Genomic DNA, 14,821 nt, shown 5'->3' with positions numbered 1-14,821 from the left:
TAAAAACACACACGCCGATCATCTGCCAAACCATACAACTCAAGGGGAAAAGAAAAACGAGGAGAGGGGGAATCAAAGCGTTTTCTGGAGGAGCCCGTGTCCCGTGACGCACTAGGTCAGCGCAAATCTTACTTGCTTGACCCGGTCAGGGTTGACGTTGGTCTGGGGTTGGAGTATGTTGACCGGCTCCGCCTTGCCGACGTTCTGCGGCATCTCCCGGACCTTCTCTGCAATGAAGTCGTGTACCGCGTTCAAGGCTTCCACCGTCCCCTGGATCAAGCAAACCCGCTCGGTCGTGCCTACGAAGAGAAGGAAGGAGAGACGTTTACACTCAAAGACAAGCCTGGAGTAGAAAGGCCTACAACTAGGCCCAGTTCTTAATTTGTCTTGACCATATGAGGAGCGTTTGCTGGCTCTGGGCCTGTACTCACTGGAATTCAGAAAAATGAGAGGGTGACCTCATTGGAACCTATCGATTGCTAAAAGGCCTTGATAGAGTGGATGTGGAGAGGATGTTTCCTATGCGGCGGGAGTCTAAGACCAGAGGACACAGCCTCAGAATAGAGGGGCATCCTTTTAGAATGGAGATGAGGAGGAATTTCTTTACCCAGAGAACGGTAAATCTGTAGACTTCATTACCACAAGTGGCTGTGGAGGCCACATCATTGGATATATTTAAGGTAGTAGCTGATAAGTTCTTGATTAGTCAGGGCAGAAAGGGTTACAGGGAGAAGGCAGGAGATTGGGACTGAGAGGGGAAATGGATCGGCCATGGTGAAATGGTGCAGCAAACTCGACGGGACGAATGGCCTAATTCTGCTCCTATGTCTCATGACTATCAAATTGAACAACATTACTTCTTAAAAAGTTCAAAGTAAATTTATTATCAAAGTAATAAATATGGCAAAATCCACAATCCTGACATTCATTTTCCTGTGGGCATTCACAATAGTACAAAGAAGTACAACAGAATTAGTGAAAAACTACACGAACAAGACTGACAACCAATGTGCAAAAGAAAACTGATCAAATACAAAAACAATCAAATATTAATCATAAATAATTAGAAAATAGGAAACCTACAGCACAATGCAGGCCCTTCGGCCCACAAAGAGAATTCTGAGGACATGAGAATAGAGGTCTTGAAAGTCAGTCCATAGGTTATGGAATCAGTTCAGTGTTGGGGTGAGTGAAGTTATCCACACTGGTTCAGGAGCCTGATGTGTTGAATCAGTTCAGAGTTGGGGTGAGTGAGTTATCCACACTGGTTCAGGAGCCTGATGTGTGGAATCAGTTCAGTGTTGGGGTGAGTGAAGTTATCCACACTGGTTCAGGAGCCTGATGTGTGGAATCAGTTCAGAGTTGGGGAGAGTGAAGTTATCCACACTGGTTCAGGAGCCTGATAGTTGAAGGGTAATAATTGTTCCTGAACCTGGTGGCGTGGGACCCGAGGTTCCTGTGCTTCTTTTCAGTTGGTAACAGCGAGAAGAGAGCATGGCCTGCATCAGCTCCCCATCACTCCACACCATCGCTATTTAGAAAAACTATTAGCAAGTGAGGAAAAGAGAGATGAGCGGCCAAACACATAGGCAGGGAGGATGGCGGATCTGAGGGAGCTGATCAGGATGCGTGGAGAATTCTTAAAAATTGGGTTAGTATAGAATTAGCAGTTGGCAAGGAGCAACAGGCCAAAGGGCCCTTTAATCTGTTTGGCAGCTCTCTCTGACTTGCAGAGGAGTTTTAAAATGGAGAGGAGGGTCGAGGAGAAAACGGAATCTCAGGGTCAGGCAGCTGAAAGAATTGCCATTGTATTCTAAAGATATGGAATATAGCAAATATTAATTTTAACAGCAACCAGATCTGAATAGGGATTGTAGATTGAATTTAAAATGCAGCTCTGAGCAATGCACACCAGGAAGCACCCAATTGATCTGAGATGTCTGCATTCACATGAATGCAATCAACAACCCACTGCCATGAATGCGGATGAGAGACCTCAGTAATTAACGATGAGGTATGTGAAAATCAAAATCAAAATAAGCATTATGAGGGCATTGAAACCATAGAAATTGTCCTGTTCCCTTTGTTCTTTAACTTATAAAAATGTGCTGTGATGTTGGGTCGGGAGTGCCTTTCTGTCGAGAGAGGCTCCAAAAGCTGTCAGTTTGTGTGTGTCCTGAATAAAGACTTTTATATCTACCAGCTCTCCAGTGGCTTCATTCACTCCGCTGGTGAGGGCAGTGACTTGGTTCAGAGGACTGTGGATATTACCGAGGAGGCCTAGGGGACTGAGAGGCTGCACAGCAAAGGGCTGGTGTGAGTCAGAAAGCACGGGGACTGAAATTCAATTGTTGTTCCGAGCCTTGGCTCACAGGAGCCGAACGAGGTACCAGGCCTCCAACTAGGCCGAATTCACCAACCTCAGGCCTAGTCCAAACACTGGGGGTGCAGCCAAAACCAACAGCATGGTTTACCAACTAAATCCCAAATCTGACCACTGGAGTGGCATAGAGTTAGCAGGAGGGGTCACAGTTCACAGTCATCTGGGCTGAGGTTTCCGAGAACCTGCAATGTGTCTTGGCTGATCTAAGTTAGACTGCCACTAGAAGCAAAGGAAGCACACACACCTTCATACACAAACACACACCCTCATACACAAACACACACACCTTCATACACAAACACACACCCTCATACACAAACACACACCTTCATACACACTCCCTCAAATAAACACACCCTCATACACAAACATGCACACCTTCATACACACTCCCTCACATACAAACCTTCATACACACCCCGTCACATACACACACACCCTCATACACACACCTTCACATACACAAACACACACACCTTCATACACACACACCTTCATACACAAACACACACCCTCATACACAAACACACACACCTTCATACACACACCCTCACATACACAAACACACATCCTCATACACAAACACACACCTTCATACACATCCCTCAAATAAACACACCCTCATACACAAACATGCACACCTTCATACACACCCCCTCACATACACACACACCCTCATACACACCCTCTCACATACATACACAAACACACACACCTTCATACACACCCTCTCACATACATACACAAACACACACACCTTCATACACACCCTCTCACATACATACACAAACACACATACCTTCATATACACACAAACACACACCTTCATACACACACAAACACACAAACCTTTATACACACCCCCTGACATACATACCCCTCACATACACACACACCCTCATACACAAACACCCTCACACACACAAACACACACAACCCTTCACATACACAAACACACAAACCTTCATACACACCCCCTCACATATACACCCCCTCATACACACACCCTCACATACATACCCCCTCACATATACACCCCCTCATACACACACCCTCACATACACACCCCCTCACATATACACCCCCTCATACACACACCCTCACATACATACCCCCTCACATATACACCCCCTCATACACACACCCTCACATACACACCCCCTCACTTACACATACCATTACATACACAAACACACACACCTTCAAACACACCCCCTCATACACACACACGCGCACCCTCATACACAAACACACACCTCTCAAATAAACACACCATCACATACACAAACACGCACACCTTCATACACACCCCCTCACATACAATCCTTCGTACACACCCCCTACATACACACACACACCCTCATACACAAACACACACACTTTCATACACAACCCCTCACATACACAAACACACAAACCTTTATACACACCCCCTCACATATACACCCCCTCATACACACACCCCCTTACACCCTCACATACACACACCTTCATACACACACAAGCATATACACCCTCATACACACACACCCTCACATACATACACACACACCCTCAGGCATACCATCATGTGCATACACACACCCTCACACACATAGTGAACACACAGACACAAACACACCCACATCCTCAAACTAACCCTTTGACACACACACACACACACACACACACACACAGACATACCAACACTTGCACACAAAAACACACACACACCCCCATATACAAACACACCCTCACGCCAACCCTTAGATACATACATACACAAACACGCGCACCCACATATTCACACATATTCACTTTACACCCACACGAACCAACGCTTATCCAGACACAAACACACCCACACTCTCTACCACACACAAACACAGATGTATTAATAGAAGTGTCCATAGTCACACTCAGATATACTTATGTGACATACTGTATGTATACACACGGACACGTACAACTGTATGTGCAAATGGACACATAGATTTGATACACACACACACATTGACATAAGCAGCATATCGATACACGTTTAACTCAATGCATCAAATAGCCTGGTGAGAAGGCAGGAGAACTGGAATAAATCAGCCATGATGGAATTGGGGAGCAGATTTGATGGGCTGAATGGCCTAATTCTGCTCCTATGTCTTATGGTTTCATAAGCAGTGACTAAAACAAGCACATGGGCAGAGACGTGCACACAGACGTGCGCACTTGCAATACATGCGAATTTAAACGTCCACACATTAAGTACACACGTGTGCAGGGAAGCAATCGCAGCCAAGCATTTTGCTTCCCCACCCCCCTGTTGCTCTCAGTCCCAGCCCTTCCCCTTGGGGACAACATCTGTCACGAGATTGTCGAGAACAAGGATCTGGGGAGTATTTAACCGAATCGTTAATTTGTAATGCAATCCGAGAGTGTTTGTTAAAGACATTGTGGAAGGCGGAAAAAATCAATGGAGGTAAAAGGCGGTTTAAACGCCTGGGTGGTAAGAGTCACTTGCTCCAGGAGATCTTTGTCGCAGAAAGGGAGGGAGGGAGGGAGTGATAAGGCAGAAAGATAGGGAGAGAAGAATTTGAGAGTGCTGGAAAGAGGGGGGAGGGACAGACAGAGGGGTTACAAACCAAGGGAAAGGTAGAGACAGACAGAAAGAGACAGAATTGCAGAGGGAAAATCATGAGGGGTTGGCTTGGGGGTGAAAAACCACAGAGAAAGGATCAAGGGGAAAGAGACTGATGGGACACACGCTCACTCACACATATACACATCAAGCAGTTAGATAATTAAAATGGAGCAAATACTTTAGGGGTCAAAGCATGCTAGACAGTCTTAGAGACCAAACTGACCCTCACTGGGGGACAGTCCCACACACACACTGACCCTCACTGGGGGATGGTCCCACACACACACACACACACACACTGACCCTCACTGGGGGACGGTCCCACACACACACTGACCCTCACTGGGGGATGGTCCCACACACACACAGACACACACACACACACACACTGACCCTCACTGGGGGATGGTCCCACACACACACACTGACCTTCACTGGGGGACAGTCCCACACACACACTGACCCTCACTGGGGGATGGTCCCACACACACACACACACACACACACCCTGACCCTCACTGGGAGACAGTCCCACACACACTGACCCTCACTGGGGGATGGTCCACACACACACACACACACACACACACACACACACACACACACACACACACACACACTCACACACTGACCCTCACTGGGGGATGATCCCACACACACACAGACACACACACACACTGACCCTCACTGGGGGACGGTCCCCCCCACTCACACACTGACCCCCACAGGGAGACAGGCCCATAGAGTGCCGCCAACTTCGGTGCACCGTCTGTCAGAGGAGTGATGAGCGCACCGGGCAAGAAGAACAGGAGAAAAGATTGCCAGCTCTCCATGCCTGCGGCCTACACAGGAGTGTCAGATTTATCCAGACACAGAGACTTCGGGGCAGGAACTCCGGGCTTTCTGTGACCTTGGCATCAGCTTCTGCTTCACTACACACTCGATGAGCTCTGTATTGGGTACCTCCTGCATCTAATATCGTGGTCACTTCATGCCCTTCTGCAGATGGTGCCCATCCACTTCAATGCTCAAAGTGCTGTGCATTCTGCTTCCTTAAGTTGTTACAGCCGGGGGTGATAGTGGGGACGATCTCCCACGACTATTAAATGCTCCCAATAGCACGCGTCTCAAATAGCCTCTGTCAACCAAGTTCAGCTCCTGGCCTTCACGTGAGGCTTCGCCAGTAATCCTGGAGGAGCCGTTTCTACTGACAGGGAAAGGCGCCTTCAAACTGGCTGGTTTGGGCACGTGGGAGTCCTCAGCCATGTTTGGCAGCTCGTCTCGGAGAAGGAAAACACTGATCTCAAACCTCGCTATACCCTCTCAGGGGGAAGGGTTCAGGAGAAAGCCCTGAGGGAAAAACCCAGAGCAGGGGGTCTTTAAGGCAGTCCTACTGTATTGGTCCTGATGAGGGGCTTCACTCCAAAACATTTCCTGTTTACTCTTTTCCATTGATGCTGCCTTGCCTGCTGAGTTCCTGCAGCGTTTTGTGTGCAATACGTTGATTTCCAGCATCTACAGATTTTAGACAATAGACAATAGGTGCAGAAGTAGACCATTTGGCCCTTCGAGCCTGCACCGCCATTTTGAGATCATGGCTGATCAACTACTATCAATACCCGGTTCCTGCCTTGTCCCCATATCCCTTGATTCCCCTATCCATAAGATACCTATCTATCTCCCTCTTGAAAGCATCCAGAGAATTGGCCTCCACTACCTTCCGAGGCAGTGCATTCCAGACCCCCACAACTCTCTGGGAGAAGAAGTTCTTCCTGAACTCTGTCCTAAATGACCTACCCCTATGACCTACCTCTCCCAGCATCTGGAACATGGTTCTCTTATTCGGTCTCTGGTGTTCCTGTGGATTCATCAGCTACGTGGAGAGTGAGCTGACAGTATAGGCAACCTCGCTCTCCGTATCGAACTCCCCTGGCTTGGATACTGTTTTAGACACCACAAAGACAGCTGGGACACGATACCCATGGTCAACCCTGACCAGCAGAGGCGTTCAGAGAAGCTCTTCTGTGCACCATTGTTGTACCGTGCGGTTACTCTCAGCTCGAACCTGCCTGGCCATTCTCCTCTGACCTCTCCCACTAACAAGGAACTTGACCCACAGAAATGACACTCGCTGGATGTTTTTTATTTTGTTTCTCCACCCCATTCTGTGTAAACTCTCGAGGCGCATGTTCTTGAAAACCCCAGGAGATTAGCAGTTCCAGAGATACTCAAACCACCCCATCTGGCACCAATAATCACTCCACGTTCAAAGCCACAGATCACATTTCCTCCCCATTCAGAGATTTGGTCTGAACAACCACTGAAACTCTTGACCTTAGCTGCGTGCTTTGCTCCATTGAGTAGCTGCCACTTGATTGGCTGATCAGATATGTGCAGGTGTACCTAATAAAGTGGCCACTGAGGGTATTCCTGAAGTTCACTTGCAATCAAATGTCTCCCGCCTCAGTTCATTCCTAAACCCCTCTGGTTCTTTTTGACCACGAAGCTCTTCGAAGCAGAACCCTGAATAGATCTGGATTTCCTATCACAGATTCCTGAAGATTGTTTAATGTCATTCCCAGTGCACAAGTGCAAAGGAGAACGAAATAATTGTTGCTCCAGAAACTGATGCTCAACAAAATGGAGCATTACAGTAGCGTAGAGGCTAGCACAGTGCTTTACAGTACAGGCGACACAGGTTCAAATCCCACCCCTGCCCGTAAGGAGTTTGTACGTTCTCCCTGTGACCGCGTGGGTTTCCTCCAGGGGCTCCGGTTTCCACCCACAGTCCACCGACATCCCGGTTGGTAGGTTAATTGGTCCCATGATTAGGTTAGAGTTAAATTGGGTGCAGGGGTGGTTTGCTGGGCAATGATGCTGGTAGGGTCTATTCCACACTGCATCTCAGTCAATAAATGAATTAATCATAAATAAATATCAGAGGCCCTCAAAGTCAAAGCCAATTTATTACCAAAGTGCCGAGATGTATTTTCTTGCAGGCATTTACAGGCAAATAAAGAGATACAATAGAAGCTATGAACAAGCAAAGACTGACGAACAACCAAAGTGTAAACAAAGACAAATTGTGCAAATAAAAAAAATAAATAATTCTGAGAACACGAATTGCAGAGTCCTTGGACGTGAGTCTAAGGTTGTGGAATCAGTTCAGAGTTGGGGTGAGTGAAGTTACCCACACTGGTTCAGGAGCCTGATGTGTGGAATCAGTTCAGTGTTGGGGTGAGTGAAGTTATCCACACTGGTTCAGGAGCCTGATGTGTGGAATCAGTTCAGTGTTGGGGCGAGTGAAGTTATCCACACTGGTTCAGGAGTCTGATGTGTGGAATCAGTTCAGAGTTGGGGTGAGTGAAGTTATCCACACTGGTTCAGGAGCCTGATGTGTTGAATCAGTTCAGTGTTGGGGTGAGTGAAGTTATCCACACTGGTTCAGAAGCCTGATGTGTTGAATCAGTTCAGAGTTGGGGTGAGTGAAGTTATCCACACTGGTTCAGAAGCCTGATGTGTTGAATCAGTTCAGTGTTGGGGTGAGTGAAGTTATCCACACTGGTTCAGGAGCCTGATGTGTGGAATCAGTTCAGTGTTGGGGTGAGTGAAGTTATCCACACTGGTTCAGGAGCCTGATGTGTTGAATCAGTTCACTGTTGGTGTGAGTGAAGTTATCCACACTGGTTCAGGAGCCTGATGTGTGGAATCGGTTCAGTGTTGGGGTGAGTGAAGTTATCCACACTGGTGCAGGAGCCTGATGTGTTGAAGGGTAATAACTGTCCCTGAACCTGGTGGTATGGGATCTACCTCCTGCCCAATTCTACTAGCGAGTGCATGGCCTGGATGGACGGTGCTCACTTATGGCTGCATTCTTTGTTAAACCAACTACAGCCGGAAGTTGGTCAGCAACACCGGCCAGAGGCAGTTACATAAGAGAATCTTACACGGGCTCCTGGATGGAAGAATACTGAGAGGTTTAGATTGATCTTAGGGTAGTCTGAAAAGTTAGACCAATAGACCATAAGATATAGGAGCAGAAGTGGGCCATTTGGCCCATCAAGTCTGCTCTTCCATTCAATCACGACGGATCCAATGCTTCCAGTCATCCCCACTCCCCTGCTATCACCCCATACCCTTTGATGCCCCAGTTGGTACGTCGCTAGCTGAAGTTGTACTGGTCAATGTTACATGCTCGTTTCATGAAGGATTGACATCTCTCAGTCACCTTCTATTCTGATCCTTTGAAGTCGACATTGCAAAGGTTTCATTGATCAGCCACCTCCATGTCCTTGCTTGGTCCATTACACGATGGATAAGGGCAGTGGGTTGTGCTCCTGCCTCTGAACCTGATGGCCTCCCAGGGGACTGATGCTTCAACCCAGTGGATATGGAGCCATGGACTCCAGCTTGAGTTATAAGGAGAGAATGGAAGGGCTGGGCAAAGCAGATTGAAGTGGGGTGGTGGGGTGACTTGACAGAGATTTAGAAAGTCGTGAGGGACATTGATAAAGTCATCGTCTTTTTGACAGAATAGGTTGTATCTAAAACTAGAAAGCTGATGGGGGAAAAGATTTAACAGTGGACCTGAGGGGCAATCTTTTATATCTTCCATCTTAGCTTAAAGTTCAAAGTAAATTGTTATTATCAAAGTACATGTATGTCACCACAAACAACCCCGAGATTCATCTTCCTGTGGGCATACTCAGCAAATCTATAGAATAGTAACTATAACAGGATCAATGAAAGATCAACCAGAGTGCAGAAGACAACAAACTGTGCCAATGCAAATATAAATAAATAGCAATAAATAATGAGAACATGAGATAAAGAGTCCTTAAAGTGACAAGTGAGTGTCGTTACCCCCTTTTGTTCAAGAGCCTGATGGTTGAGGGGCAGAAAATGTTCTTGAACCTGGTGGTGTGAAGAGAGCATGGCCTGGGTGGTGAGGATCTCTGATGATGAATTCTGCTCTCCTGGTCACTATGGACAAGTTGAAAGGCGTGTTTCTGTGCTGTGTAATTGGAGAAATCTAAGGCTCTGTTTATAGAAAATTGTCAGGAGGGGCCCTGATCTCTGATATTCAAGATCCACTGGGACTACTTCAGGAAGAAGTGGGTGAACTTTCTCAGTGCCCTTCAAACAACACAAGAATAACAAAGCCGTCACGGTGAAGTTCTGTGTGTGTCACAGCAGAGATATTTCATCCACTGTCAGGCTTCAGCCCGATTCCTCCAGGAGCAATTCCACATTTAAAAAGCATGAAGGATTTCTGTGTAACACTTCAAGAGGATCACAAACTAGTTGTTGGGTTTGGAGGCTTGTATGCCTCAATGACCCGGAGAGCTATGCTGGCTGGAGTCAGGGCTTTTGCTTGACCATGCCAAACAGGTCAAAGGGTAGAGGTCAGACTAAGAGGTCCTCCAGGTCTGGGGGGGGGGGGGGTTCAGCTCAGGGCCAACAACCCTGACTGGTCAAACAAAACTGTTATGGAAATAGCAATGAAGAATCCTTACACAAAAATACAACCGCAGATGCTGTGGATCAAAGAATACGTACACAACACTGGAAGATCTCAGCAGGTCAGGCAGCATCCGTGAGAAAAGAGTAGCCAACGTTTCGGGCCGAGACCCTTCATCAGGAATGGGGGGGAAGAGAGGGCCGAAGCACAGTAATAGAGATAGGGGAGGGGGTAGGGCCTAGAGGCGTCAGGTGGAAAACCAATCAGAGGAAAGATAAAGGGGGTAGAGGGAGGGGATAAGCATGAAAGAACTGTAGAGATAAAGAAGCAGAAAGTTGAAAGGGGAGAGAGGCAGAGAGGGACCTGGGATAGGGGAAGGGGGAGGGGAGGGAATTACTGGAAATTGGAGAATTCAATGTTCATGAGTGTGACGGTATTCCCAAGTCTCCACCCGGGACTTCCATGACTGACAGGAGAGAAAACCGAGAGGAAGCTACTGACACGATGAAGGAAGCCCTGAACACCGCCAGAGATGGAGGACCTTCATTGCTGCTGTAAAAGCCAGCGGAGTAACGGGCAAAAGAGATTTTGGATAACCTTAACTCCTGCTCCATGGTTTTTGGTGCAAAACCAGGATTGATTTGAAGGCTGGTATTTATGCTAGTATTGTAATTGGTTTATTATTGTCACATGTACTGAGAGTCAGTGAAAACTTGTTTTGCAAACTGTTTATACAGCATCAACATCATGAGCTGTGTCTTATGACATCATCATCATGTGTCGTGTCATATGACAGCAGCATCATGTGTCGTGATGGGCAATCACAATCTCCACGACTGTGATTGTTCTTGGCAAATTTTTCTACAGAAGTGGTTTGCCATTGCCTTCTTCTGGGCAGTGTCTTTACAAGACGGGTGACCCCAGCCATTATCAACACCCTTCAGAGATTGTCTGCCTGGTGTCAGTGGTCACATAACCAGGACTTGTGATCTGCACCGGCTGCTCATACGACCGTCCACCACCTGCCCCCATGGGTTCTAGTGACCCTGATTGGGGGTGGTGCTAAGCCCTGTGCACATTCCTTATTTTAATATTTAGTAATTTTTCATGTATTGCTCTGAACTACTGCTGGAAGACGACACGTTCCATGACCTATGTCACAGATAATAACCCGGAGTCTGGAAAACAACATTAGAGGGGCAGGAACACAGTTCTAAGCACATTTACAAGAATTCAAAGATAAAGAGGCAAGAGAAAATGGAATGAAGATATTTGAGGGAGGGTAAGACAGAAAGAGGTGGCAGGAAGCTACAGAGAAGGGGACATCCCAACAGGCTCTACATTTGCGGATATTCAGCGTAGATAGGTAAACCACGCGAGGGAAGGTCACAGACCTGATGCCTTAACCCTGTTTCTCTTGCTGACCCCACTTCCGTTCCCCGCTTTACTTCGGCTCGGGTGAGGCGTGAGCCAGGCTGAGTGGGCTCTGGTTCAGTGACCAGCTTTGGAGAGCCGTCCCCAGAATCGGCTCTCAGGGAAAAGAGTCCTATCGAAGCCAGTCGAGGTAAACTATAATCAAAGTATATTTATGTCACCGTATACAACCGTGAGATGATTGAAAGTAGTGCAAAAGGCAGTGAGGTAGGGAAATCAGACGGTCGAGGGGAAGAAGTGGTTCCTGAATCGTTCAGGCTCCTGTATCTCCTCCCTGATGGAAGCAACTGGCAGTCAGAAGACGTCAAGGGTGTGTGTCACTATAGTCAATACAAGGAAAGGGTGTGGGGGCCTAGAGATGGAGGCATTGTCCTTCAGCCAGAACTGTTTTCTGATTAAACAGGAGGGGTCTCTGAGTGGATATCCCAGCAAAGGCAACGGTCGGGACTGTAGCATATGGACTAGGATCTTTAGTCTTTCAACCTTGATGATGCTGAGAGACTTAAAGCTCGGTGAGGGATGACCGCAGATTCAGTTTCACCTATTTTCCCCTGTTTAAGCCTTGAATCTAAGAGTTTCCTGAGAAACATCGCATTAAATGCTGAGTTAATAGCATGATTAAATCAAATCCGATTGAAAGATCTACAGAGTTTGCCTTTAGCCCTCCTCGCGATTTGCCCTTGGCCCTTGACCTTTGATCTCCCCTTGACTTGGCCTTGCCTGCACCCTTTGACCTTACTCCTGGGTTTAGCCCTTGATCCTTCCTGCAGGACTAACAACTCAGAAATATTCTTTGCAGTGGCTCTATAAAGATCCGTCACCCCAGCAACAGCTAAGAGCAGCCTCGATTGTTGCCGATGGCAACTGCACCAGCCGAGCTTTGCTGGCTCTGTTTTAGAAACCTCCAGTCTGCTGTGTTCCGCATTTTAAGCAAAGGCTCTGCAAGCTAATTAAAGCAGCAGTAACTGCGCATTCCTCCGGAGCTGTCTGCGAAGAAGGGAGGGCTCCACTCCACTCGGAGGTGCCGGGCTCAGGAATGCCAGCTCTTTAGAAAAGTGATTCTCGATGCAGTATGTCGGCAGGCTATTCGACTCCAGTAGGCTTCACGGCCAGGCACAAGTGCGCGCGCACACACACACACATACACACACACACACACACACACACACCCTCACACACACACACACACACACACTCACACACACACACGCACACACGCACACACATACACACACACACTCACACACACTCACACTCACACATACACACACCCACAGACTCACTCACACTTTCACACACGCATTCTCTCTCTTGTACATAAACACTCTCTCTCTCACACACACATACACTCTCTCATACATACAACCTGTCTGTCACACTCTCTCTCTTACACACATACACTCTCTTGTACATACTCACTCTCTCACACACACACCCACCCAGACACTCTCTTTTTTTTCTTTCTCTCACACATATCCACACACTCTCTCTTTCTCTCTCTATAACACTCTCTGACTCACACACACAGGTTCGTGCTCACATTTGCACGGACACACACACTCTCTCTCTTGCACACACACAGGGCACGTGCCAACCTTCCAGCATGAACTTGTCCCCAGCATAGAATCATACAGCAAGCAGGCAGGCCATTCGGCCCGACATCCATGCCAACCAGAGGATCTCCACTTACAGTAATTCCATCTTCAAGCTCATGGTCAGCTGTCTTCCATATGGAAATGATTCACATGCCCGTCTCAAGTGCTGTCAGTGCCTCTGCTTGCACCACTGTCTCAGGCCGTGCATTTCAGGTACCCACTGCTCTCTGGGTGAAGACCCTCTCAATTTCTCCCCTTTCTCTTAAATCCATGTCCTCCAGTTTTGACTATCTCTAGTGGAGTTTCGTCTCTACCAAAGGAGGTGTAAGGTCCTCCTTCCCTCCACCAGCCTGCAGGTCACCCCTGGGCAAGTTGTGGCACCTGCTTAGCCCCCTGATCAGGGTCATTTGAAGCCATGGGGGCAGGTGCTGGATGGTCGTATGAGCACCTGATGCACATCACAAGTCCTGGTTATGCAACCACTGGTGCCAGGCAGACAATCTCTGAAGAGTATTGATAATGGCTGGGGGTCACCCGTCTTGTAAAGACACTGCCCAGAAGAAGGCGATGACAAACCACTCTGTAGAAAAATTTGCCAAAATCAATCGCGGTCATGGATCGCCCATGTCATCTGACAGGGCACGTAATGAACGATTACACAAACAGCTGGAGAACCACAGCAGGTCACCCACGGTTCAGGATGAGACCCTTCATCAGGACGGAAGGAAGTTCTAATGAAGGGTCTCGGCCTAAAATGTCAGCTGTTTGTTCCTCTCCAGAGATGCTGCCTGACCTTTCGAATTCCTTCGGCATTTGGTGTGAGTCATTTATTTATTGATTGAGATACATCGCAGAACAGGCCCTGCTAGCCCTTTGAGTCACAGCACCCAACAATTCCTGATTCAATCCTCGCCTAATCACACAGCAATTCCCAATGACCAATTAACCCACCAAACGTTAGGTCTTTGGACTGTGGCAGGAAATCCGGGCGGTCACGGCGAGAACATACAAACTCCTTAAAGGCAGTGGTTGGAATTGAACCCGGGTTGCTTGTATTGTAAACCGTTGTGCTAGCCACTACACTACCATGCTGCTCCATACGAGGCACAGACAGGGGAAGATAGTCTTCCCTTCAGGGGGGAGGTGTCAAATACTAGAAAGCACGGCATTAATGTGAGACGGGCAAAGTTTAAAGATGTATGGGGTTAAGTTTTATTTTACACGGAGTGGCAGCTGCCCAGAGCATGTTGGCATAGCTGATGGTAGAGCAGGGGTTCCCAACTGTTTTTTTACGCCATGGACCGACACCGTTAAGCAAAGGGTCCGTGGACCCC

At 47.7% G+C, this 14,821-nt stretch overlaps 1 protein-coding gene across 1 annotated transcript in view; it reads right to left on the bottom strand.

Moving 5' to 3' along the window:
• Positions 1 to 14,821, bottom strand: part of LOC132381483 (RNA-binding protein Nova-1-like) — a 465,660-nt gene that overhangs the window by 74,031 nt on the left and 376,808 nt on the right. The window contains exon 3 of the mRNA XM_059950927.1: positions 133 to 299. Within this exon, the coding sequence (XP_059806910.1) occupies positions 133 to 299 (167 nt within the window). The remainder of the gene's footprint in view (positions 1 to 132; positions 300 to 14,821) is intronic.

Source organism: Hypanus sabinus, chromosome 26 (genome assembly GCF_030144855.1).
Source record: "Hypanus sabinus isolate sHypSab1 chromosome 26, sHypSab1.hap1, whole genome shotgun sequence".
Classification (NCBI taxonomy): Eukaryota; Metazoa; Chordata; class Chondrichthyes; order Myliobatiformes; family Dasyatidae; genus Hypanus; species Hypanus sabinus.
This window is presented reverse-complemented; position numbering and strand designations above follow the sequence as displayed.